The 25,678-nt window shown below is 44.5% G+C and overlaps 1 protein-coding gene across 2 annotated transcripts in view; it reads left to right on the top strand.

The window, feature by feature from the left end:
• FTO (FTO alpha-ketoglutarate dependent dioxygenase) overlaps positions 1-25,678 on the top strand; it is a 251,363-nt gene that overhangs the window by 44,361 nt on the left and 181,324 nt on the right. For both annotated transcript variants that reach the window (XM_059668034.1, XM_059668036.1), the window contains one exon: positions 22,236-22,313. In XM_059668034.1, coding sequence (XP_059524017.1) covers positions 22,236-22,313 — 78 coding nt within the window. The remainder of the gene's footprint in view (positions 1-22,235; positions 22,314-25,678) is intronic.

The raw sequence follows: 25,678 nt of genomic DNA, 5'->3' as shown, positions 1-25,678 counted from the left end.
GCTCCTTATTTAGGACAGAACCTAGGCTACTAGCTTGGCTTTCAGGGTCTCCATCATCCGGGTCCACGCTCTCATTCCAATGTTATCTTTCAAGCCCCCCACCTCATCGAACCGAATTTTAGACAAAAGGTCTGATCCTGATGTCTAACAGTGTCCTGTCCTTTACACATCTTTAGCTTTGTTACCTTTTTTTTTTTTGCTTTGCTGCCTTTACAGCCTGTGTTTAATTTTCTACTTTCTTCTTCCCGTTAATTCATGCCCTTGGTCACATTGGTGCATGGATTTTTTTTTTTCCTTCTCTCCTTTCTTCACACAATCCATAGCATTGTTTACTTGGCCATTTTTTAAAATTACCTGTATGGTTAGTTTTCTTTTTATGACTGTATGCCCTCTCTTTCTTATGTAGACAGTATCAATATTTGTCATGGATTTGATTGAGTCGTTGATTCTTCATGGTTTAGAGTTTGACTTGCTGGGGGAGAAGGGGATGGTCAACATGGGGCCGAAGCAATACTCCAGCTGTGTGATTTTTGCCCCTTTCATTTTTAGTGAAAGGACAAATTAACTGTTTGCTTAGAGCAAGCGAATGCTGTGTTCTGTGGATTTAGGGTGTGACGAGGCCCTTGGCTGGCAGACCCCGGACCGGAGCTGAGCTACTTGTCCCTGTGTGCGGAGGCTGGATGGGCTCCCCGCCCGCCCCGCTGCAGTGCCGTGTGCTTAAGGGCGGGTTGTGAAACGGCAATGGAATTTGTCTGTGGTTTCTTGCCAGAGAGGAGGAGGAGGAGGAGGAGGAGGAGGAAGAAAGGATTCTGAGTACATCAGACATGCAAATTAGCAAGGCCCATGGGCCTCAAGTCCATGACACAATCGAGTCCAAAGACATTCTGCTTTTCGCTTGTGCAGGGTGTGTGTGAAAGGGCGGCCGTTATGTATTTGCTTGAAGCCAGAATTCTCAACTGACTGGCTTCAGAACCCTTTTGTACTTACACTGCTAAAAAATGACGGAGGCGCCCCCCCCCCCCCAAAAAAAAAAACCAAAAAACAAAACAACAACACACACACAACACAAACCTTTTGTTTATATGGGCTGTATCTAGTGACATTTACCATATTAGGAAATAAAACGGAAGAATTGAAAACTCTTCATTAAGTCATTTAAAACACAGCAAAAAGAGTTGACCATATGTTAACAAATATTTTTGCAAAAAGTAACCATTTATCTCCAATAAAAAAAAAATAGCAAGAAGAGTGGCCTCGTTTTACATTTTGGGGAACCTCTCTAATATCTGGCTTTGTAGACAGTGGCGTCTTGTGCCCACTTTTGCATTCAGTTGTTGCGGCGTGTTGGTTTGGTTGAGGTATATGAGCAAAATGCGGCCTTACGTGGACACGAGTGGGAAAGGGGAGTATTTTAGCTGCTTCTTCAGCTGTTATATGTGCATCTTCTTCGCTATGACACCGAAGCTCGACCAGTCTTAGCTTCATGAAGGTCTAGTTGCCGTGTAGAGTCTGAAAACACATCAGTGACCTTTTCCTTCTCTGTGATATTTATTATCTATTGATCTATCATTGCACGTTGAGTGGATCTCTCACTCATGCAGGATCTTGTAGCGACCTGCTTTTAGTCGCTTGGAAGATGATTCGTTCACTGAGTTAGATCTTTCAAAGGTGGACACAGTTCGTGATCCGGTACCAAAAGCCACATTCCTCAGTATCACCGCTGACCTTACCAGAACAGTCGCTGAAGTATTAGGAGCCCGTACAGTGCGAGGTGGTGAGTACAGATTCGCCATATTTCTGAACTCTGGCTTGAAAACTCAAGTTTTCCCACGAGCAGCCAATCTGGTCAGTTGAAGCGACTGGCCCACTTCATTAATTTTTGAGAACACATCTGCCAAATCCCAGAATTGGATTATCCCTATTTGTTGGTCAGTCATTTTCTCAAGTAAAAATGGAATTCCATGAGAAAGTGAGTACTCCAGTCCTGAACTCGATCTTCGAGACGATTGTTTTGCTTTGACGTTTATCAGAAGTACTCTGCGCACACTTCTCATTTTGTCCCGCACACTAGTAAAGAGACAGCTACGTAACACCCAGGATTTAATAAAATTAACCGTTTTTACTGCTTCATCAAGGACACTGACGGTTCTCTCCTTTTTATTGGAAGCTGGATGGCGAAGAATACAGTGGCTTGATTGGTGCCAACGCACCTGCAATTTTACCCACCATTCTTTTGAGCCATGGATCCGCATGTCAGCACAGTGAAAACAGCAGAAAATAGTATTAGGATGAAAATAGCGTTGCTCTGGCGGGTTCTGCGCTGAAGCCATGCACTAGAGTAATTAGAAAGATCTGACCAGTTGGAAATGCGAAGGATGGAGTCAGAGTTTGGTTGGTTCTATGTCCCGGGCTCATTTCCTCTGCTCTGGAACTCTGGGTGAGGCAGCCCAGAGGGGAACAGCTCCCTCCTATTCTGGGCTTGCTCTCAGTCCAGGGCCCAATTCCTGGGGCCTGATTTCTTTTTGCTTTTGGTGATTATTCATGTTTAAATTACACCAGTTGATTATGGTCTTGTTTGTTAGGAAAAAGAAATGAATGACCAGTGCTATTGGTGAGATGGCTGAGGTCGCCATGGGACCGCCTGCTTGGGACACTCGTGAATAGAGAGACTTCTCTAAAAAGAACCTATTTGGGGCAACATGTGAAAACTCTTTCAGGCAGTCGGCCTCCCTCCCATGCTTTTGATTGTTTTATTAGTTGGTCGGCTGGCTTATATTTATTTTTTTACATTTGAAAGGTCACCTTCCTTCCGATTCTCGAATCCCTGCCGGGCTGTCCGGTCTCCCCCACTGCAAGCATCACCCTTCTCTGGTGTGAATACCGCGGGACCAGAGGCCGCGATGAACTGACCGTGTAACAGGAGAATCCCAATTTTCCAGTTCCTTTTTTTTAACTTCTTGGGTGGTTGGGGCCCATTATTGAAACAATTATTACATTTACTCAAGAGTTTGTCTTTTCTGTTAAAAAAAAAATTCCATCTAAGTGGCTCCCGGTGAAGAGGAGGAGGCTGTGTAACCCGAGTCCGCGCCTCGCCCGTCTTTATTGTGGGAGAAGACTGACCCCTTTGTGCGGCGCTTGGCACGCAGAACCGGTTTTAATGGAGCAGGCAGCTCCTTTAATAGATCCATTCTCCATTGTGTTTGGAATCCGGTGCATTCCCGTTTACTCTGTACGCTCTGGGCGGCTTTGGAGGAATTGGGGGCAGGGGTGTCAGGGAGGTTTAGTCCTTTGGGGTCTGATGGGTAGTTTGATTCCCAGGCTGCTTCTTCGTGAATGTCCGCCAGGGAAGGCCATTGCCCCGTGTAAGTGCCTGTTCGGCCTCAGACACACTCCCAGGGGTTCTGTCCGTCCACATCCAGCCTCATGGGGACTCGGATGTGCCCTGGGCCTGTTCGGCCTCAGACACACTCCCAGGGGTTCTGTCCGTCCACATCCAGCCTCATGGGGACTCGGATGTGCCCTGGGTCTGTTTGGCCTCAGACACACTCCCAGGGGTTCTGTCTGTCCACGTCCGAGCCTCATGGGGACTCGGATGTGCCCTGGGCCTGTTTGGCCTCAGACACACTCCCAGGGGTTCTGTCTGTCCACGTTCGAGCCTCATGGGGACTCGGATGTGCCCTGGGCCTGTTTGGCCTCAGACACACTCCCAGGGGTTCTGTCCGTCCACGTTCGAGCCTCATGGGGACTCGGATGTGCCCTGGGCCTGTGGACTTACTTCTCTCCACTTTTGTGATGGTGATGTAGGCCAGGTCACCACTGTCCCTTGCCGGGGCTTCTGCACCCCCAAACTGGTCTCCCTGCTTCAACTTTTCACAGCCGCTCCCCCGCCTAATACATTCCCCACACATCAGCTGCATGTTTTAAAAAGGTCAATCAACATTTTTTGTGTCACCTCGCTACCTAAGGCCCTTCAGTGACTCTGTGTCGCACGCACACAGAATGAAGTCCTTGTGCTCTGGCCGAAAAGGCTTCTATATATCCGAGAACTCACCCAGCACCCCCACCTGCACCCCCCCACCCCCCCACCCCGCTTGCCCACTGTGCTGCAGGCGCCCTGGCCTCCTTCCTGTCCCTGAAGCCACCAGGCTGGGTCTTCCTCGGGGCCTGCGTACCAGCCCTTCTTCCTGCTTGGAGCCCTCTGCCCAGATCTCTGCTGTGGGCCTGGCTTCTCCTGGGATGTGTCTTAACCTGCGCAGCCTGACCAGCCAGCCTCCAGCAGCCTCCCTCTATTCTGTCATTCATTTTATATTCATTAAATCACTCGAGCCCGTCTAGAGTGAGGTTCTGATCGTCAGATTGTTTGGGTTTCAGCCTTGAGCCTGTAACTTATTGGCTGTGTGACTTTGGGCAAGTTACTTAACCTTTCTGAGCTTCAGTTTTCTCCTCTATGAAGTGGATATAATAACGTTATGTCCCTCTATGGTGAGAATTAAATAAGTTAATACTTATCTCCTATAATAGCTTCTGGCACATTATATAAGCTCAAGAACTGTTCGCTATTGTTATTTTAAGGTGATTAGTATTATCACAAATTTGTTTTTTCTTCTTTGTATAGCTACTATCTTTTCCACCTAGAATATAATAAGCTTTATGAAGGAAGGAACCTTATCTGGTACATTCACAAATATACCCCTAGAGCCTATGCCAGTGTTTGATAAAAGTAGACCCTCATTAACAATTCATTTAATATTAAAATATGAAATAGCATTATCCCTACTTTAGAAATTGTGTGATCAGGGTTCAGACAGGTCAGGTAACTTACCCAAGGCCACACAGCTACTAAATCACAGTCCCGGGATGTAGATTGAATCCCGATCCCGCAAACTCAGGTTCTTCCTATTGCACCACAGTGTCCAGGTGGAATTTCTGTACCGCAGACTGGCAGGTCTGACCGGCGATTTTCAGGTTGCCTCTTTACGTAAATCCCGAGATGACTCAGGAAATGGCAACAGCCATTCGGGTCAACGTGAGAGGTCCAGGCCAAGAACTAGCCCCGGAGGAAAGCAAGTTCAGAAAGCGAGATGTACACAAACCCACCGAATGCAAGGGGTGGCATCCCAGTGCCCCGACTCCTGCCTGGGGGTTGGGCTGCCTGAGAGATTCCTGTGCTCACGACTTCGGAATGGAAAGGGTGGCTGACGTCAGAAACCCCTCATGGGGGCCGCTGTCCTCCTGGCCCCTTACTCTCCTGGGTGGAGGCGGAAGTGGAGGCATTGACATGGTCTCTCCTGCCGCTCCTAGGAAGTAGGAGGCTCGAGTCTGTCTGTAATGTAACGGCCCCTGGTCCCTGGGGGCTCCACAGACTCAGTCTTTTAACAGCCCCCCTCCCCCCATTTTTTTGGTAAGCAATGAAGAGTATGAGAGCTCATGGCACAGAGGGAAAAATGAAGGCTTTGGAGGTAGGTGGACAGGAGAGGGTTCACATTTCCGCCGTGCCGCTTGGCTGCGCCTTAGCACTTAACGTCTTCAAACCTGCTTCCTGATCGATAGAGGTGGGATTTGTATGAAAAGAAGAAGTGAGACGTTGCTGAAAGTGCCTCGCGCAGTGTCTCCAGTTTGGATCATTGCCCCTTTAAAAGCGATGGGCGCTCTCCCCAGAAACATGCCCGTACACTCAGAATGCGGCTTTTCATTTTGCGGGGTTCATGGAACCTCTGACACCCAGGTGAGGCACCTCTGCCCTGGACCAGGGTCCTTATGAGAGGAGTGCGCGCGCGCGCATGTGTGTGTGTGTGTGTGTGTGTGTGTGCGCGCACGCGCGCACTTCCTTTCTTAGGAGCTAGACTAGTGCTTGGCTCCCTGCAGTCTCTTATGAATGTTTGTTGAATGAGGGAATTGAACTAATTTCTGGATTCCTTAGTCACCTTGAACTTGATATTTGGTTTCCTTTGCCTTGGGGCCTGCAGGACTGAGCCAGCTCCATAACTCAGTGTGGGCACGCCCGGGCCATTGCAGCGTGGCACACAGCTCAGCCAGTGGTTTGCCGTGGGAAAACCAGAGAGGTGAACGCATGAAAAGCTTGGGAAGTGGTTTCTGTTTATCGTAATCGAGGGATGGTAGGGTAGCTCAGAGCATTTGGACGCTAGATTGGACATGACCATCCAGGGTGTGAAATTTTGCTGATGCCTCCTTACTAATCTATAATAATAAAAGCATAATATGCAAATCGACCGAGCAGACGACCTTCCGGACGAAGCCGGGCTGCGAGGGCCGAGGCAGCCGCTGAGGCAGCTGAGGCTGTGAAGGCCTACTCTCGCATGAGTTTCGTGCATTGGGCCTCTAGTAGAATATAAACATCTTAGGGCTAGAGAGAGTCTTAGGGATCATTTAATCTAATTCCTTCAGATCGATTAATTAGTTCAAGGTCACTCCATGGCCAGAGTGGCAGAGCTCAGGGCATGGGACTCTCAACCTCAACCCCCTTCCAGCCCCCAGCAAGTGAATCTTCTCCAGCTCCCGGGAAACCAGTACTTTCCACTGACTTCTGTGTGGTTTAACGGCCTTTGAGACCAAATGCAGCCATTTTAATGCTGAATAGCATCACTGTGTGAAGCTGGCTTATTTATTAATGTTTCTTCCCTGTCTTTTCCTCCAGCCTTTCTAAGTGTAAACCCCACATGGTCAGGAATCTTATTCAAGTCCATGCCCCGAGAGCAGTGATGGCGAACCCTCTGAGCTCGGCGTGTCAGCATTTCGAAAAACCCTAACTTAACTCTGGTGCCGTGTCACATGTAGACATTTTTTGATATTTGCAATCATAGTAAAAATCATAGTAAAAAAAAGACTTATATATTTAAATGCCATTTAACAAAGAAAAATCAACCAAAAAAATGAGTTCGCGTGTCACCTCTGACATGCGTGTCATAGGTTCGCCGTCACTGTCCTAGAGCCTTCTTCATAGAAAGTGTGTAATAGGTTTTGGTTGAATGAATGAGTGAATGAATGAATGAATGAGGAGTTTCCCTGGCAGTTGTCTTAATAGTGTCCGAAGAGTTGGGATCTTACCTCTTTTTTAAAGTGTTTGCACTTTAGCAAACACTGATTGAACCTACCGTACATCAGACATGATTCCAGGCGCAGAAATGAATGGGATAAGCCGCCCAGCTTCAAAGAAGTCATCGTGTAAACACAGGAACAGCTTGCCAGATGTGGCCGCGGTTTTTCCCCCTTTAATTTGAATGCATGCTGACTGACTTCCTGTGCCTTTCCTTCACCTGCCTTGCTCATTTAACGTCCTACCTTCTGATGGTCTTGGAGTTTAGGTTTTAGATACACCAAGGATGCAGGTTCGATCCCCAGTCAGGTCACACACAGGAATCAGCCAATGAACGCATAAATAGGTGAGACAACAGATCGATGTTTTTCTCTCTCCCTCCCTCCCTCCCTCCCTCTTCCTAAAATAAAAAAATAAAAAATTGAATAATAATAAAAATAGAAGCAGTTAACTCCATAGGCAGTTGGAGTGAGGGGCCGAATCTACCTAGACACCTCTGCTTTCTAGGTGAGTATTGAGCATGAGTACTTGGTCTTAGAACCTGGACCTAGTACTCTACTTCAACGGCCTCTTCTTCTTCCTCAGAGGGTTTCATGTTTTGTGTGGGTTTTCAGTTCATACGTCTGTTCGGGGGAACTCTGCACATTCCAGTAGTGCTGTCTGAATACGTGAACTGTGAAAACTCCCTGAAATCACGTAGACAAATGAGTGTGAAACATCAAATAAATGAGGCCCGACTGGTCATCGCCCCACTCACCCCTTCCTGTATCTTCCTGGGCTGGGTCAGCTCTTTGACAGACTCTGGCATGTGATGTGAGTGTGGCTCGCTTACACGTGACTTCCAGGAGACTTCTTTGTGGAACAAGGGGTAGGAATTTGTGGTTTCCCAGGATTGCCCTCCCTTGACTTGGCAGGGAGGCAGACAGGCATCCCTCAGCGGACCTGAAAGTAGGTGAGCTGTCAGGGTGTCGCCGGTGATAGGCTCCTCTGGGCGGGACTCAGGGCGCCCCACCAGCAAAACAGATGGGAGGCCTAAATGATCTCACCTTTGGGCTTTCCTTATAATAATCGCCCCAAGTGCTAAATGGGGTGTGACAGACCTAACAGGTAATTGCCAAGTGGAGTTCATTACCAGGCATTGACTAGATAAGTGATGTTCCTTATGTTAAAAAAACAAAACCAAACTAAAGGGGAAAAAGTTAGACTATATTTAGAGTTAGGATTCAGAGACTGCAGATCCCTTCACACAGATTAAAACTGTTTCAAAGCTGTCGGTCAGCTCAGTTCAGTTACCTTTCTGAAGGTGGGGGGGTGCAGAGTGAGGAGCAGTGGGGAGGGGTCGAGATTCAGGAGAAACTGTAAGAGAGGTTAGGATTGGTCAGCAACATTTTAAAAAAATACATTTTTATTAATTTCAGAGAGGAAGGGAGAGAGAGAGAGAGAGAGAGAGAGAGAGAGAGAGAGAGAGAAACATCAATGATTAGGGAGAATTATTAATAGGCTGCCTCCTGCACGCCCCACACTGGGAATCAAGACCACAACTCAGGCATGTGCCCTGACCTCCCGGTTCATAGGTCAAAACTGAATCAGGAGTAAACTGTACAGATTCCTCAGTTTAGGAAATTATAATCTGATGGGTCATCTTTTACATTCTTTTTAAAAAAAATATATTTTTATTGATTTCAGAGAGAAAGGGAGAGAGAGACAGAGATAGAAACATCAATGATGAGAGAGAATCATTGATTGGCCGTCTCCTGCATTTCCCCCCACTGGGGAATGAGTCCACAACCCAGGCATGTGCCCTGACCTGGAATTGAACTGTGACCTCCTGGTTCATAGGTCGATGTTCAACCACTGAGCCATGCAGGCCCTGCCTGATTTAATTCTTAACTAAAGTTTTAAATTCTTTCATCTTTGCTCTTTCTTTATTCTTGACCTCCTGTCCTGTTTACCTCTTTGGCTACGTGCTGTTCTACTTTTGATATGAAAATTGACCTTATTCATGACCAACCTCTATCTCCAATTCTCTGTCTTCTTGGAAAATCCTCGGTACCGGCTGCCTCTTTACCCTCAAGGGGAGCAGGGAGACCCTGGGCCTGTGTCTCCTACTTGGACTTACACCGTATTGTATCAGTAAGTGTGCAAATGCATCATGTTCATTGTATTTTCCCATTCAAGCATATTGTGTCAGTAATAAGAACCAGGTGTTTGAGTAAATTAATCACATGCCAAATTTCATTTTGGAAATGCAGTATTGTAGTTTAAGACTGTAGCACATTTGCAAAGCTGTGATATATTGCAGCGATGAAAGCTTTATAAAATTCATTTTAACCCTGCACCGTTCATTATTACCTGTGTTTTGTGTATATGTGTGTGCTCATTTACATACCTACAGCTATATGAGTATATGTGTGTGTGTGTATACACACACACACACACACACACACACACACACACTAGAGGCCTGATGCATGAAAATTCGTGCAAGAGTAGGCCTCCCTTCCCCCAGCTGCCGGCACCAGCTTCCCTCCGGCCCGGGCTGCTTTCCTCCGGCTGCCGGCAGGCAACCAGGAACTGGGCTGCTTCGCTCCTGCCTCAGCTTTGTCTGGAAGGACGCCTGGAAGGACGTTCGGTCTAATTAGCATGTTACCCTTTTATTAGTATAGATATTCACTGACATACATAGAAAAGTAGAGATATTCTCTGAGCAAGGACTGTGTGCCAGGTTTTAGCCTGCATTGGATTTCATGGGTGAGAGAGAGGCCCTGGAAATGGAACCGTTGGCATAACCTAGTGTATAATCTAACCAGCAGGCAGAGCTGTAATGACCTGCAACTCGAGCTTGAGATCTACCAACTACTCGGAGGACACAGGCAGAAGCATTTCCCCCTAAGGAATGGGGTTTTCTCCAAGAGCAACAAGTCCTGCCCGTGTGTGCAGAGCTGTCCTGGAGCCCGCAGACTCTGTGGCTTACACTTGATGTGAGTGACGTGCCTCTGCACTGTCAGCCTAGAAAACCTTGCCGCTGCCCTTGGCCTGCGATGAAGGCTTCCTGGCCTTGACGCTCGGGAAGGCGCTCCTATCCGATGGGGCCATCGTTAACGTCTTTCTGGTCCGGGTCCACGATGCCAGAAAAGCACACGCGGTCGCTGTCTTCGGGGAGCAGTATGCGGCCTCAGACACAGAGTCAGGTCCTCTGCCGTTTAGAACTCACATGTCAACTGCATGTGTGTGTTTTGGGTCTGTTCTCCCTAAACTTTCTGAATTTTTTTATTTCTTTCAGATTCTTCTTTTTTCTTTGTGACCTTCACACATAATGTCTGGAATGCATTTAAAAAACAACAACTGTGGTAAAACTCACATAACATAAAATTTACCACCTTAACCACTGTCAGTGTGCATTTCAGTGGCATCAAGTACATTCATGTTGTCACGCCTCTCTTTGCTTCCTGTGTCATAGCACCAGCTCCACCACCCGTCTCCAGAACGTTTTAACCCCAAACTGAAACTCTGTCCCCATGAAACACGAACTCCCCCTGCCTCCCCCTTTCCGCCCCCGGCACCCACCGTTCTACTTTCTGTCTCTGTGAACTGGGCTATACTCTTTCCCGGACTTTGCAGATAAAAACGTGAGGCCAGCTCCCAGTGCTGCCATTGACTAGCTCCGTGATCTTGACCAGGCGTCTGATCTAAGTCTTGGTTTTCACTTCATCACAATGGGGAGAATGATGTCTCCCTTATCCTCCTAGGATTTTTGTAGCGATTAAAGGAGTTAGCCACAGATGAAAGTGCCTGTTCCAGCCCGTCGGCAGGAATGAAATGGGCGAGGAAAGCAGGGGGACAGGACTCCAGCGCGAGTCTGGCTGGCGATGACATTAACTTAAGATGAAAAACAGGAGAAACAGACTTCGGGAAGTCGGGGCAGGAAAATGTTAACTTTGATTCTGGGCTTTCTGAATCTCCGGGGCTGGTGGGAACTTGCATGTAATATCCTGGAGACCGTTTTAAGGGTGGGTTTGGGCTGGAGATGAGGATTTTTTGTGTTCTCTGCAAGGAACTCATTTTGAGAAGATGAGATTGCCTGAAGGAAGCAAGTTATCTGAAGCGAGAAAAGGAAGGAGGGTGGGAAATGTCTGCCATTCGGGGCAGAGGAAGAAAGATCTGAAGCAGACTGAGGAGGAGGGAGCAGAGGCTAGAGGCTGGAAGGGAGAGGGTGTCATAGAAACCGAGGGCAGCCCTAGCCGGTGTGGCTCAGTGGGTAGGACATAGGCCTGCGGACTGAAGAATCCCAGGCTCGTTTCCCGGTCAGGGCACATGCTCCAGTGTGGGCTTGATCCCCAGTGTCGGGTGTGCAGGAGGCAGCCGACCAATGATTCTCGCTCATTATTGATGTTTCTGTCTCTCTCTCCTTTCCTCTCTGAAATCAATTTTAAAAAAAGAAAGAAAGAAAAGAAACCGAGGGCAAAGAGTGTACTAAGAAAGACGCAGGTACCTGTCCGTCCCCAGGGCTTCCCAGGCGACCAAAGGGCTGGAGCTGCGTTTTGGCAGATAGAGTTGGTCGTTGACTTTGAGTACAATGGCAGTGGGAGAAGCCAGAGCATAGTAGGGTCAGGGCAAAGAAGGACAGTAGGAACTCTGGGCATTTATCGTAAATTGTTCTTCAGGGAGTTTGGTTGGGAAAGAAAGGGCGCAGTGGGATGGTAGTAGCTAGAGTGGGAAAATCCAAGGAAGCCCTTTAATAATGAATCGGTTAGTTAATTAATCTTAAGGAGGCACAGTTATTTTTAAAGTCTGATATAACAGAGCACACAGGACCGAGAGAGCAGACCTACGGAGAGGAAGAGGTTGCTCGGTGATGTCTAGAACTGTGATGACCCTAAGGAAGGCAGGAAGGAGCGGGACCACGAGGGCAGACACATTGTTAATCTTTTTAGCCTATTTTAAAGCTTTTACTAACACCCCTACTGAAATAAAGTACCTAATACTCATACGTAGTGTTTGGTTTGTAACAGGAATTGCGCATACATTTGTCTCTGTACCACTGAACTTAATCTTGACAACAGCCCTGTGAGGTAGGTATGGTTACTGTATCCGCAAGGCACAGGGAGGTTAAGGAACTTACTCAAGTAACCTACTCCACAGCTAGCGATTAGCAGAGGCAGGATTTGAGCCTATAAAGGCTGATTCTGGAGCTGAAGCTCTTAACCATGATTTTAGGCTGTGCCGTCGCATCTTGCTGCCCAGTGTTTGGAGGCCACTTAGAGAGATAGCTGCTCATCGGCAGTTACAGGAGGAAGAGCTGAGTGCAAAGCCGGGCCTCTGTGAGTGCGTCTCAGCTTGGAGCGTGTGTTTTCCAGGGTAATGAGATTACGGCACCTGACGGTTTGGTTCTGTTGCAAGCCTCGGTGCTTTGCAGAAGAATACATCCATTAGAATTATCACTCACTGTTTATCGGACAAGCCAGCGTGCCTGAGTTGTCATTAGCGATCTAATTAGGAGAGGGAGCGCGAGAACATAAAATGCACATATCGGACTAGGACTCAGCACCCGCTGATGAAGCACGGAGCTCTCCTCGGTGCCCCAGTCAAGAAAGTTCGACGACAGAGCGTGCGTGTGGACTTTCTGGAATCCTGGGAATGAATAAGTGAAAACCAAAAAGCAATACCTACTCTGTATTGTAAACCCCTGAAATAGTTACCAAGTCACTTACTCTTCCAGGCATTTTTCTTTAACTTTCACGGCGGCTGGACAAAGGGAACGGTTGAAATCGCCGTGTCTGCCGCAGAGGGATGTTTTCTTGTTTTCAAAGTAACCTCTCCGGCCTCGTGTAAGTCACTGGGGGCCGCCCAAGGGGCGTATTAACATGTGATCACGCAGCGGTAGAGAGCGGAGGAGTGGACGGTCGCGGAGGTCGCTTACTGATGTCATTCCCGCTCCCTGGCGGACAGCTCCTTTCCCGCGGCACGTTGTCTGGTCAGGTTTAATGGTTCAAGCTTTTTAAAATGACAGAGGACTCGGAGATGCTCCTGGTCTCGAGTGTTATTATTTCCCATCTGCCTGCCAGCGGGAAAGTGCCCGGTTCCATCACGCTCATGCCCAGCTGGGCCAGACCCCTGGTGGAATCTCCAGGCGCTGACCTCTGGCCTCCGAGCAGACCAAGCAGATGTGAAATTACAAGGCGGGGCGGTCCCTGAAGACTGACCTATGGCGGGGAGAATTGGAATTATTTTTCATCTAAATGGGTGTGGCCAAGAGGAGAGTTTTTTTCTCTCCTCTTGGAAATGCAGGGGATGCATTATTAGGTCCTTGGAGCTGGAATGTAGGAGCAGTAGCACTGAAGGAGGTGTTGTTTTTTTAAATTCTTTATTGTTGAAAGTTTTACATGTCTCCCTTTTCCCCCATTGACCTCTCCCTGCCCGCCCCGCCCCGTACCTCCCCCCCCCACCGCATGCCCCAACCTCCCTATTGTCTGTGTCCATTGGCCATGCTCATATGCATGGACACAAGTCCTTTGGTTGAGTTCTTACCCACCCCACCCCTTCCCTCTGAGGTTTGAGGGTCTGTTCGATGCTTCTGTGTCTGTGGATCTATTTTCTGTTCATCAGTTTATGTGGTTCATTATATTCCACAAATGAGGGAGGTCATGTGATATTTATCTCCCTCCAACTGGCTTATTTCGCTTAGCATAATGCTCTCCATTCTGCGTTATTAGATCCTTGGAGCTGGAGTGTAGGAGCAGTAGCACTGAAGGAGTTTTAATTAACCTGTTATCTCTCTTTTACGGTCTGGAATGGTATTGCCCTTCTCTGGTATCCATTTACAATATCACGGGTCTTATGATCTTGAAGAGGAATCTTGGGTAAGTGGTTATCTCTGCTTTCAGTCAAATACTTGGAAGTGGCTCAAGGAAATTCTAGTTTACAAGGCTCCAAATGAAGTGAGAAGAAGTTAGAAGTGTTCCAAGTCATTATCCCTGAGTAAAGAATCCAACATTTTGTTTTGTTGAAGACACATGTTGCTTTGGTACCAATGTTACAGTCTTCAGATGTGGGAACCATCCTCCCCCAGTGTGTCAGTCCTTCCCACAACCAACCCTTAACCTTTATTTCTTTTGAGATCCTCTTTAGCTGCTTTCCATCATAAATACTTTTTCAGGAAACTTTCTTTTCCTTTTGAAACGTGGACTACATTCTTAAATTTGATGATTGTAGGTGGGAACTCAATATCAAGTTGGTGAGACAAATAGTGTTTGATATTCAGATTATTACATGAAGAGCTCAAGTATATATTCTGTACCTGTGGTTTTACTTATTTTAAAAACATTTACCTTGAAAGAGTAATATATGAGGTCATGGAATGCCACGGCCAACTTTGTGGAGTATTTGGGAAAGTATGAATTACAGTGAAAGGTGCTGTCTTAGGGAGGACGCGTTGTAAGTGCTGGAATATTTGTTACAGCTGGATGCAGGAGAGGGGAACTCCATTAGGAATGAATGAATTTGTTGGAAAGTTGATCATAATAAAAGAAGGAAAGAGAAGTGAAGAGAATTCTAATCAACTTGCATGAAACCCACATTCCTTGTCTTTACATGGATGCAAAGTATAGGCTCTTAGATTTAAATCAGGATAAGATAAATACCCCAGCAAGAAAAAGAAAAAAATGGACAGAGGACAGGCACAGGAATTTCACAAAAGTGCTACTGCAAATGGCAGTTAACTATGAAGTTACTCAAGGCCTGATAAGCAATCAAAGGGGTGTAGATTAGAGTGAGCCTGTTTTTTATTTATCTATCCACTTGCCGAAGATTGAAGAGCTTGATAATAACTGGAGTGTGAGTATGTGAAGAAGTGGGCATTGTCTGCTGATGGGCAGGGAGTGGGTATGTTTCCCTGGAGGGCAATTTCACAATGTGAGCCAGGAGTCAATAGAGCAAACCTTTCCACCTCATGATTCTCTTGCTGAGAATTTTTATCACAAAGAAATCACCTGTGCCTTCTTGTCAGATGGTAAGCTCACAGTTTGTGTATACCTTCTGCTCCAAACACACTTATCAGGGACAGATAACTCATTAAAAGAATAAAAGAGAAGGAAGGAGTCACACCTGGGCTTATAGACAAGGTGTCCTTGTGGACTGAAAAGAGAAGCAGGGATGAGCTGGGTTGAAACGATGGTCCTGCAAGGGCTCCCAGAGTGGAAGCAAAACTTGGCCACTGTGAGTTCAGGTCCCGTGAGGTAGTAGGGACTAAACGTTTCCCCCCTGGAGATGGGCTAGAACCAAGCTAACTGTTTGTGAAGCCAGGGGCGGAGGGGAAGTTATACTTCTCACCAAAGAGACTGAGAAAAGACCACCAGGTCTCGGAAATAGCTTGTATGTGGAGATAAGGGTTTTGAGGGGCAGGATAAGATAGGTAAACCTTCAAGAATAGAAACTGAATTAGTCTGATTGACTGTGGGGGAGAGATTGTGAGGCTCGAATCACCATTTAATGTAAAGGCTTGGTCCAGGACGGGGGTATAGGGATCCGGTGGAGGCCGCTGCTGAACCACTATGAGGAAAAAGGTGAGCGTAGATGGAGGGAGAGAGGAAGGAGGGGAAAAAGCAAAGGCAAAAAAGTCCACTCAGGATGAGCCTTCAGAACAAAATACCAAAGAACTTGAAGAAAATAAATGCTTGTAAAGATAGCAAACAGAATCAGTAATGAGAACAAAGGATCGACGTAGCTGAGATTAATTTTATAGAGAGGTCAGTCAAAGACTAGAATAAGCATGTTCTGGAAATTCAAAGGGGTAAGTAAAGACGTCCTGCTGATGAAAGTGAGATTTCAAAATGCTCCAAAATATGTATATCATAGAAATAATAAACTTAATAGATGGTATGAGCTTTAGACCTAACAATTAAAAAGAGAATTGGTGAATTGGAAGAGAATACTGAGGAATTCAGCCAGGATGTAGGAAAAAAAAAAAAGATAAAAGATTTAAAAAGAGGATCGAGAGAACATTTAAGAGAGTTGAGAGGTTCCAACATATGACTAACAGGAATTCCAGCAAAAAGAATGAAGGTAATGATGGGGAAGAAAAATTTGAGGAGCTAAGAGTTGAAAATTTTCCTTACTTAAAAAAAGACACGAGCCCTCAAATACTTTGAGTAGTACCATCTGTTGATACTATGGAATATAAGGGATATAAAGGAAAAAAATTGTTAGGAGACTCAAGATATAACAACACATTATCTGTAAAAGAAAGATTCTTATTACTAACAACAGGTACTAGAAAATGGGAATAAAATCCTCAGAGTGCTAAGGGAAGGTTACAGTTCATTTTAATTTTTAAAACCCAGGTAGTCTTTGATTCAAGAGTGAGAAAAAAATGTAGATATTTTCAGTGATAAAAAAAAAAAGACTAGGATAGTTACCATCCATAGACTGTCTAGGAAAACTTAAAAATTATAATTTAGTAAGAAGAAAAGTGAGCCCAGAATGCAGGTTTTTATTACAAGAAACAAGGATGAGCATAGAAATTGATGAAATGCGTTGGCAAATGCACTTAATTATGGGTTTAAAATGCTACTTTTTTTTTTTTTTTGGTTTTAAAATGAATACAAAACTAAAACAGTAACTAAATGAGAATGTGAGAAGGAGGAGGTAAGCCATGTGTGATACAATGTTAGGGACTCAAAAGAACACACACTATTGGTATTACTGGTGTCTAAGAATAATAAGAACAACATGATACATTTGAGAACTTAGATGGACTGGACACCTATCTAGAAAAACATATATAACTTAAATTGCCTTAAGAAGTAGTAAAAAGTCTGACTAAAGCAATGAAAAAACCGGAATGACATTTTAAAAGTCTGTGTCCTACGTGCCAACAGGTCCAATTTTGCTGGCAAGATGTACCATATTTAGGTAATGCTCACTTTTGCCATTCCCTGATTTAGAACAATTTTATTGGTGTAATTGACATACCATAAACTGTACATGTTTAATTTGTACAACTTGTTAAGTTTTGACATGTGTATGTACTTGTAAAACCACCATAAAAATCAAGGTACCTCCCATATTCATTACACCAGGTAGTTTCTCTGTGCCTCTTACTAATACTTCCCTCTTCCTCCAACCCTGGCCCCAGGCAACCACCAATTGCTGTTTGTCACTGTTGATTAATTTGCATTTTCTAGCATTTTGCTAATACGGAATAAAACAGTAGGCACTCTTTGTTTTGTCCTGTCTTCTTTCTCCTAGAATAGTGATTTTGAAATCCATTCATATGGTTGTATATACCCACAATTCTTTCCTTTTTATTCTTGAGTAGTGACTTTTTGGGTGCTATACTACGATTTCTTTTTAATTTAATTTTTCAATATGCTACGAATTTTTTTTATTTATTCATTTGATGGATATCTGGGTTGTGTCCAGTGTTGGCAATTACAAATACAGCTACTGTGAACATTTATGTACACATTTTTGTATAGATATAAGCTGCCATGTTGCAGGTACATGTCTGATCTCTTTGAGAAGTTGGCAGATTGTCTTCCAAAGTGGTTGGACCACTTTATTTTCGTGAGAGCAGTGCTTAAGAGTTCTGGCTTTGAGAGTTTTGAGAATAGAAGTTCTTGATGAAGTTTATCACTGGTTTTTCTTTTATGGATTATGTTTTTGGTTTCATATCTAAGAAAACTTTGCCTTGCCTAACCTAAAGACTCAAAAGAATTTCCCATTTTCTTCTACTAATATTTTAATTTAGTTGTTATATTTACATTTATTTTTAGGTTTTGCATTGATATATTTATTCATTTAGAGTTAATTTTTATATATGGTATAAGATGTGGATTAAATTAAAAAATATGGATATCTAATTCTTCAAGTAGTATTTGTTGAAAAAAAAATTTCTTTCTCCATTGAATGAACTTTGAATCTTTGTCAAAAATCAATTGACCACAAATAGGTGGGCCTGTTTTTGGATTCTCTGGCATTCATTTATATATTTATTTACTTTTATGCCAGTACCACACTTGTCTTGATTTCTGTTGTTTTATAATTAGTGAAGTCCTTCAACGTATTCTTCTGTTCCAAAGTTGTTTGGCCATTTCAGGTCTTGGCATTTTTATATGAATTTCAGTAGTGTGCCAATTTTTACAAAAGAGCCTGCAGGGATCTTGGACTAGGACTGCATCAATTTGGGGACAATTTGACCTTGAGTCTTCAGATCCATGAAGATAGTTAATCTTTTCATTTACTTAGAACTTCTTTCAGTTCTTTCAGCGATGTTTTATTGGAATTTTTAAAAATACTAGACTGGAAAATCTTTTGTTAGGTTTATCCCTAAGTACTTTATCATTTTTGATGTTATTGTTTATGGTGTTATTGAAAAAGCTTAATTTCAGATAGTTGGTTGCTGGTATGTAGAAATACCTGATTTTTGTATATTGACCTTGCAACCTTGCTGTCCTTGCTGTAGATTGTATCCTGCAACCTTGCTGAAAGTATTAGTTCTAATTGTGTTTTTGTAGATTCTGTAGGATTTTCTCTACAGGTACTTATAGCATATGCAAATAAAGACAGTTTTTGTTTGTTTGTTTTGTTTTTAATCCTCACCCCGGGGATATGTATTTTTATTAATTTTTTTTTTTTTTATAGCGAGGAGAAGGGGGAGAGAAAAAGAGAGAGAGAGAAATATTGATGTGAGAGAGAAAGGTCGACCAATTGCCTCCCTCTGCACCCTGACTGGGGAGCGAACTCACAATCTAGGTATGTGCCCTGACTGGGAATTGAACCCACAACCTTTTGATGTATGGGATGACACTCCAACTGAGGCACCCAGCCAGGGCTAAAGACAGTTTTATCTATTCTGTATTTCTCCTAGTCTGGATGCCTTTCATTTCTTTTTTTCTGGCCATATTACACTGCCTAGCCCTAGAACCTTCAGTACAATCTTTTTTTTTTAAATCTTTATTGTTGAAAGTGTTACAGATGTCTCGCATTTTTGCCCCCAGTGACCCTCTCCATCCTGCTTCTGCCTTTCCTCTTAAGTACAATCTTGCTCCGAGGGGTGATAGCAGGCGTCGTTGCCTTTTTCCTGATCATATGATGAAATCTTTGAGGCTCTCACCACTTGGTCTGATGTTAGGTGTGTGGTTTCCACAGGCTTGTTTATATCAGGGTGAAGAACTTCTCCAGGACCAACATTGGGTACTGACTCATGTTCTTGCTGCAGGAATTCAGTGACCCTGCGGTTTTTCTCTCTGAGCGTGATAATATGAAAAATTCTGTCGATATTCAAATGTTAAAACCACCCTGGCATTTCTGGGATAATACCCGGTCATGATGTATTATCCTCTTAATGTGTTGTTGGATTCCATTTGCTAAGATTTTATTAATAGCTTGTGTACTCATATTCCCAAGGGGATATTGGTCTGTAATTTTGTTGTGATAATTCTGCTTGGTTTGGGGATTGCATTTCATTCATTTTCTGCAGGAGTTTATGTAGATGGATATTTCTTTCTGAAATGGTTGGTAGAATTCCATAGTGAAGGTTTTGTGCTTGGAGTTTTCTTTGTGGGCAGTTTTTAAGATACAAATTCAATTTCATTATTAGATAGAGGGCTATTCAGATTATCTTCTTTTTGAGATAATTTGTATCTTTCAAGGAGGTTTTCTGTTTTGTCCAAGTTCTAAAATGTATTGCTATAAAGGTCATAATATCTCCTGTTATGCTTTCAGTTGGTATATTGAGGCTTCAGTGTGCTTTTTTCCTTATCAATCTGGCCAGAGATTTTTACATTTCTCCAGGAGCTAGCTTCTGGCTTCATTGATTTTCTTTTCTGCTTTCTATTTTATTGATTCCTACGCAGCTCTTTTATAATTTTCTTTCACCTGCTTGCTTTGGATTTCATTTGCTCTTCTTTTTTCATTTTCTTCAGGTGGAAGCAGAGGTCATTGATTTGAAATCATTTTTCTTGTTAATACAGGCATTAGAGTTACAAATTTCCCTGTAAATATTGCTCTAGCTGCAACCTAGACAATTTTTAAATGTTCCGTTTTCATTTTTATTCATTTTAAAACTTTTCTAATTTCTTGTTTGGTTTCTCCTTGGACCAAATATTTGGGGAGTTTCGAGATATATTTCTCTTTTCGATATTTAATTCGATTTTGTTAGAGGACATCCTCCCCCACCCCCAGCTTCACTGAGATATAATCAACATGTAACATTGTTTACGTGGAAGGCCTAAAATGTGATGCTTAGACACATGTGTATGTATGGGGGAACGATGCCCACACCCCCCTCCTCGCACACAGGTCATGGGTTTTCCTTCCTGTCTCGTGTCTGTGCCCCCGCTGCCTGCCGGAGCTGTGGAGGTGGGCACAGGCCGCCTGGGAGGGACTCCTCACGCTCCGCCTGCCCGCCGGAGGTCTGAGGCTTGAATCTTCTCTGGCTTTACGTGTGGCATCCGCGAGCAGCTTGACGTATTTGACACGAGTGTGACGGCGAGGCCGTGTGAGCAGAGCAGTGTGCCGTGGGGCCGGCTGTGTGGCTTTATCTGGACGCCAGGCCGGGGAGCCAGAGCTGGCAGCCAAACATGAGGCCTTCTACCTCCACTCCCCGGTGCCTTTCCACGTTGTGTGTGTTTGCCAGCTGGTGGGCATGGGGCACAAAGAAATGGTCCAAGCTGTTTCCCCCTCTTCACTGTGTAGTCTGTGATGGCTCCCCCCACTCCCCCCCCCCCAATATTTCATTGTCTCTCACAGAGTATGCACTTTCTAAGACTAAGTCCAAAATCATCTTTATCTGCACGTCATGTTAAGAATGAATGGGTCATACGTCTGAGTTGCTATTAGGTAATAGGCTGAATAGGCCATGTTCACGTAGTTCAAAGCCAAGGCACTATAACACGGAGTAGTTTGAATGGTCTCGCTCCACGCCTGTCCCCTTTCGCCATCCCCCACCTCCACCCCTACACATCAGTCACCACCTGAATAGCTTGTCACTGTCCTTGGTGTTCCTGTGGCCACATTCAAGCGGGGTTCGGTCCCTCGCCTCACTGCCCAGTAGACCCCGGAGAGCTTTTCTCTCCCTAACAGGAGCTTCCTCGTCCTCCTTTATTCTTTCCCTGCGTTTGACCATGCGGATGTACATGGTTTGTTTAACCATCCTCTATGGACAGACACTTGAATTGTTTCTCATCTTTTTGTTGAGTCAACGTATAATTCACCTGCCGTAAATCCCACCCTTTACGAGTGCACACGGAAGTGGTTTTTAGAGTGTTTCCAAGCTTCCCTTCTACCAGCAGCGATCCGGTGAGTGACTTGTGCGCACATTCTCCCGAACACAGTACGAGTCTCTGTACCAGAAACACGTCCCCAGAAGTAGGATTTCTGGGGCAAAGGGAACGTGCGCTTGAACGTTGATGGGAACGGTACTGTGTGCACCCCCCAGAATGAGAGGAGGGCTCGTTTCTCCATAGCCGTGTCCGTGACTCTGCTTTTTTATAAGGCAGCCTTGATTTTGAAGAAACGTGGCATGTTCATGAACTACCAGTGTCAGCCGCTGTTGATTCCTGATCCATTTCACCAAAAGTAAATGTGACCAGAAGTTCTTTTTAAATGGATAAATATTGTTATTTATTACTGATCATGGTAGTTATTCGGTCCAGTTGCAGGTTGTGAGTGTTGATGCACAGAGCAGATTTCACCCGTGTGGCCTCACGCTGAGGGGTTTCCTGACCCCCATTCCCTCCCGTCCTATCGGTGTAACAGTGCTCGCAATGCTAACATTCAAATTCCACAGGCCCGAAGACCACTGATGTCCTGCTGGCCCCGGAGTGCGAACATCCTTGTAGAATTTTATTGTTTCGATGCAGCCTTCCAAATCCTAATGTTTTGTATCTGTCTGAAACGCGGGCCTCACCTGAGCTGAGAAGTGGCTGCTTTCGTAATGTCTTAGCTGGAGTCTGAGCTGTAAACAGAATTCCAGCCTCCACCCGTGCTTGCTGGGCTTCGGGATGGGCCTGGGGCTGTTTCCATGGGGCCACACCTGCCGGTCTCTGTGCGACAGTTTAGACATTCAAGTCCGCTAAATACTTTCTGGTATTCTCTCTCTCTCATTGGAAAATAAGGGATTGTCTTATATTTGGGGTCACTTTCTAGTCAGTCACCAATAATAATTATTATTTTTAAACAGAAACTGAGGCTTTTCGAAGAGCTTGAAGACACGTGGCTTCCTTATCTGACCCCCAAAGACGATGAGTTCTATCAGCAGGTAAGGCCTTTGAAATACCTTTGTCAGCCCTAACCGGTTTGGCTCAGTGGATGGAGCTTCGGCCTGCAGACTGAAAGGTCCCGGGTTCGATTCTGGTCAAGGGCATGGACCTTGGTTGTGGGCACATTCCCAGTAGGAGGTGTGCAGGAGGCAGCTGATCGATGTTTCTCTCTCATCCATGTTTCTAACGCTCTATCCCTCTCCCTTCCTCTCTGTAAAAAATCAATAAAATATGTTTAAAAAAGAAAGAAAAAAAAGAAATACCTTTGTCAGTTTCTAGGGATTTGTTTTGCTCTACCTAAGTTTCCCTCTTCCCCCCCTCCCCCTCTCCCCCCTCCCCCCTCCCCCCTCCCCCTTCGCATTCTTGCTCTTTCTGGAACAAACCAAGCACACTCCTGCCCCCAAGGCCTTTGCACTCAGTGTTCCCTCAGCCTGGCACTCTCTCCCGCCCTAGGTATCTGCAGGGCTTGTCTGCTCCTTTCCTGCTTCCTCTGTTCAGCCGTCACCTGATCAGAGAGGCCTTCTGACACCCTGTGTAAAGCAGCGCCCTTCACCCCGCTCCCCTGCCCCCCCCCCTCCCCTGCCCGACTTACTGGGCTTTATGTTTCCCCACAGCACGCAGTACAATCTCAAATGCTATATATTTTATGAAATAAACAAGCACGCACTAGATAAATAAGTAAAGTACCGTATGAGTTGCAAGCTATATATAGTATTTGTTTCTATCTTGTATATATAAACAGCTCCCCGAGAGAGTATAGAAGGCTTGGTCTCTCCGTCTTCCCAGTACCTAGTGCTTGGCACGTGGTATGTGCTCGATAAATATGGATTCAATAAACGAAGGTTTTCCAGACCCCCTGCCTAACTATTTATCTCCTGCCCCCAGAGCAGTACATTCCTACGTCCACTGTGATAAGCCTTTCTCTAACTTTCCGTGTATATTTCTGTCTGTCCTGTTAAACGGAGAGATGCTATCACATAGGGCCTAGCCCGGCCCATTTGAAATGAATAAAAAAAAAAAAAAAAAAAAAGACCGTACCCTTTTATGTAATGATGTTTACTTTGAATTTATATTAGTTCACACAAACACTCCATCCATGCTTTTGTTCCTGCCCTCCGGTCCAGTTTAAGAACCCATTGTGGCCCTGGGGTCAAAAAGTTTGCCCACTCCTGGACCTGTGTTAGCATTGTATGCATGACACCTTAGGCCAGTGATGGCGAACCTTTTGAGCTCGGCGTGTCAGCATTTTGAAAAACCCTAACTTAACTCTGGTGCCGTGTCACATATAGAGATTTTTTGATATTTGCAACCATAGTAAAACAAAGATGTATATTTTTGATATTTATTTTATATATTTAGATGCCATTTAACAAAGAAAAATCAACCAAAAAAATGAGTTCACACGCGTGTCATAGGTTCGCCATCACTGCCTTAGACAGTGTCTGGTGCATAGTGGATATTCGCTAAGCTTTAAATAATTTTGTAAGAACTATCAAATGAACGAAGGAACGAACATACTTCTGTGTATCACTTTATAGCAAACCACATGCCATCACCAGACTCCAGGGCCACGGAAGGGTGGAGCCCATTTGTCAGGGGATGGCTGCCAAGTCAGAAGCATTTTGCAGGGAAAATGATACGGAAAACATGGCCGGCATGTGTGAATTTCTGTAGAATGCAAGATGTAAAGTGTTACCAGGAGAACCTACGAACGGCCAGTTCAGAAACCTACTCCCACCAGATCGATGTATCCTAGGACTTTTGAATGAAGGGCATTTCCCAAGACCCTTGAAGGTTGTAAATTTTACTTCACTCTCCCTAGGCCAAGTTCCACTGGGCATCGCTTAGGAGCACCTCTGGGGACTGGTTTCTTACTCACTTAGCACCGTGTCTGACCGCTCTGTCTGAAACATTCTCTCAGCAGCATCCCTTGATCTGAGAGGCAGGAGTAGAATTTTCACAGGATGCTGTAAAGCAGGGAGAATACAAAACCTATTCTCCAGAGAACCTAGAGATCCACATCGTCCAGCCGTCGATGAAGGCCGGGCACGTTGGCGATTTATATCTCAAGTACCTTTCCAAATGCTTATTAAACGAGACGATCATCCTGTTTGTCGTTTTGAGGATCTCAAGAAATATATTATGTGGCCCAACAACTATTAATATAATTGCATGACTGCATACACACCCTGGAAAAACTTTAATGGGATTAAATGAAAAAGATTTTTCCCGGGTATTTGGGAATCTGCCAACGGCTGTTCCAATTACCGTGCGGTATCTGATGCTCTACGTGTAACTGTCCAAAACGGAACGTGAACTGTTTTGTTGAATAGAATTAATTAATATTAAATTACTGGATGTTCAGTTCTTTTCCAGAGTTACACGCTGTTCTATTTCAAGAAGAAATTAACAAACTCTATCCAGCACTTTTATGTATCTGGCACTAATCTAATTATTCTATAAATATTAAGAGAGGGCATTCAGGTTCGATGTTTTTTTTCTCTTGCATATTACTTTTTGAGATAGTGATGATATTAGCCCATTGTTCTTATATGTATTTACTGTAATCAAAATTGCCTACATTTATCTTTGCAAATTTGAAAAACATACAGCTATCTAAAGAAGACAATTGAAATTATGCCCAAGTTCACTACCCCAGAGATAAGCACCCTAAACTTTGGGCCATATTTTTCTCCGTCTTTTTTTTTTTTTTTTCTGTGAGTGTTTACATATCTTCATTTTTGAAATGAAACTAGGATCCGATTGCCTAATTATCTTGTTACCAATTTCTTGTAAAATAGTTGTTTTGTGTTTTGTTTTTTTACATAGAATGATACAAAAATTCTTCTAAAGTGTGTCACTTTGCTACTTCTCGACATGAATGATGTACTGATTCCCTTCTAATCTGCTGCTGGGCATTTCCGTGTACAGTTTTTAATCATAAAACATAGGATGAATATCCTTATACTCTTGATACATTTCTCTCTTTCCCCATGATGCACTCTTCCAAGTAGAATGCTGTTTTTAACGTCGACGTATTTACATGTGATCCTCATGGTTACGTGAATTTCCCAGGCCCTCAGAGTTACAGTTCCCCTGTGTTAAATGTATTTTCTATGGTCTCCAGCCACAGTGTAGATCGAACAATACCAGCAAGAGTGGTGTGTGTGTATGTCTTCTGTCCGTTCTCTCTCTCTGAAGCAGTGTGTTGTAAACAGAGTTCCTGGGCATTACCTTAATTTTCTTTATGCTTCGCGTGAAGGCCCCTGGCAGTAACAGTGGAACTGTTACCGTGTGGGGACACTTCCTCCTCAGCTATCTTCCAGGTAGCCGGGTGCTTCACCTGGGGGACTTGCTCCGAGGA

The sequence above is a fragment of the Myotis daubentonii genome, chromosome 15 (genome assembly GCF_963259705.1).
Source record: "Myotis daubentonii chromosome 15, mMyoDau2.1, whole genome shotgun sequence".
NCBI lineage: Eukaryota > Metazoa > Chordata > Mammalia > Chiroptera > Vespertilionidae > Myotis > Myotis daubentonii.
This window is presented reverse-complemented; position numbering and strand designations above follow the sequence as displayed.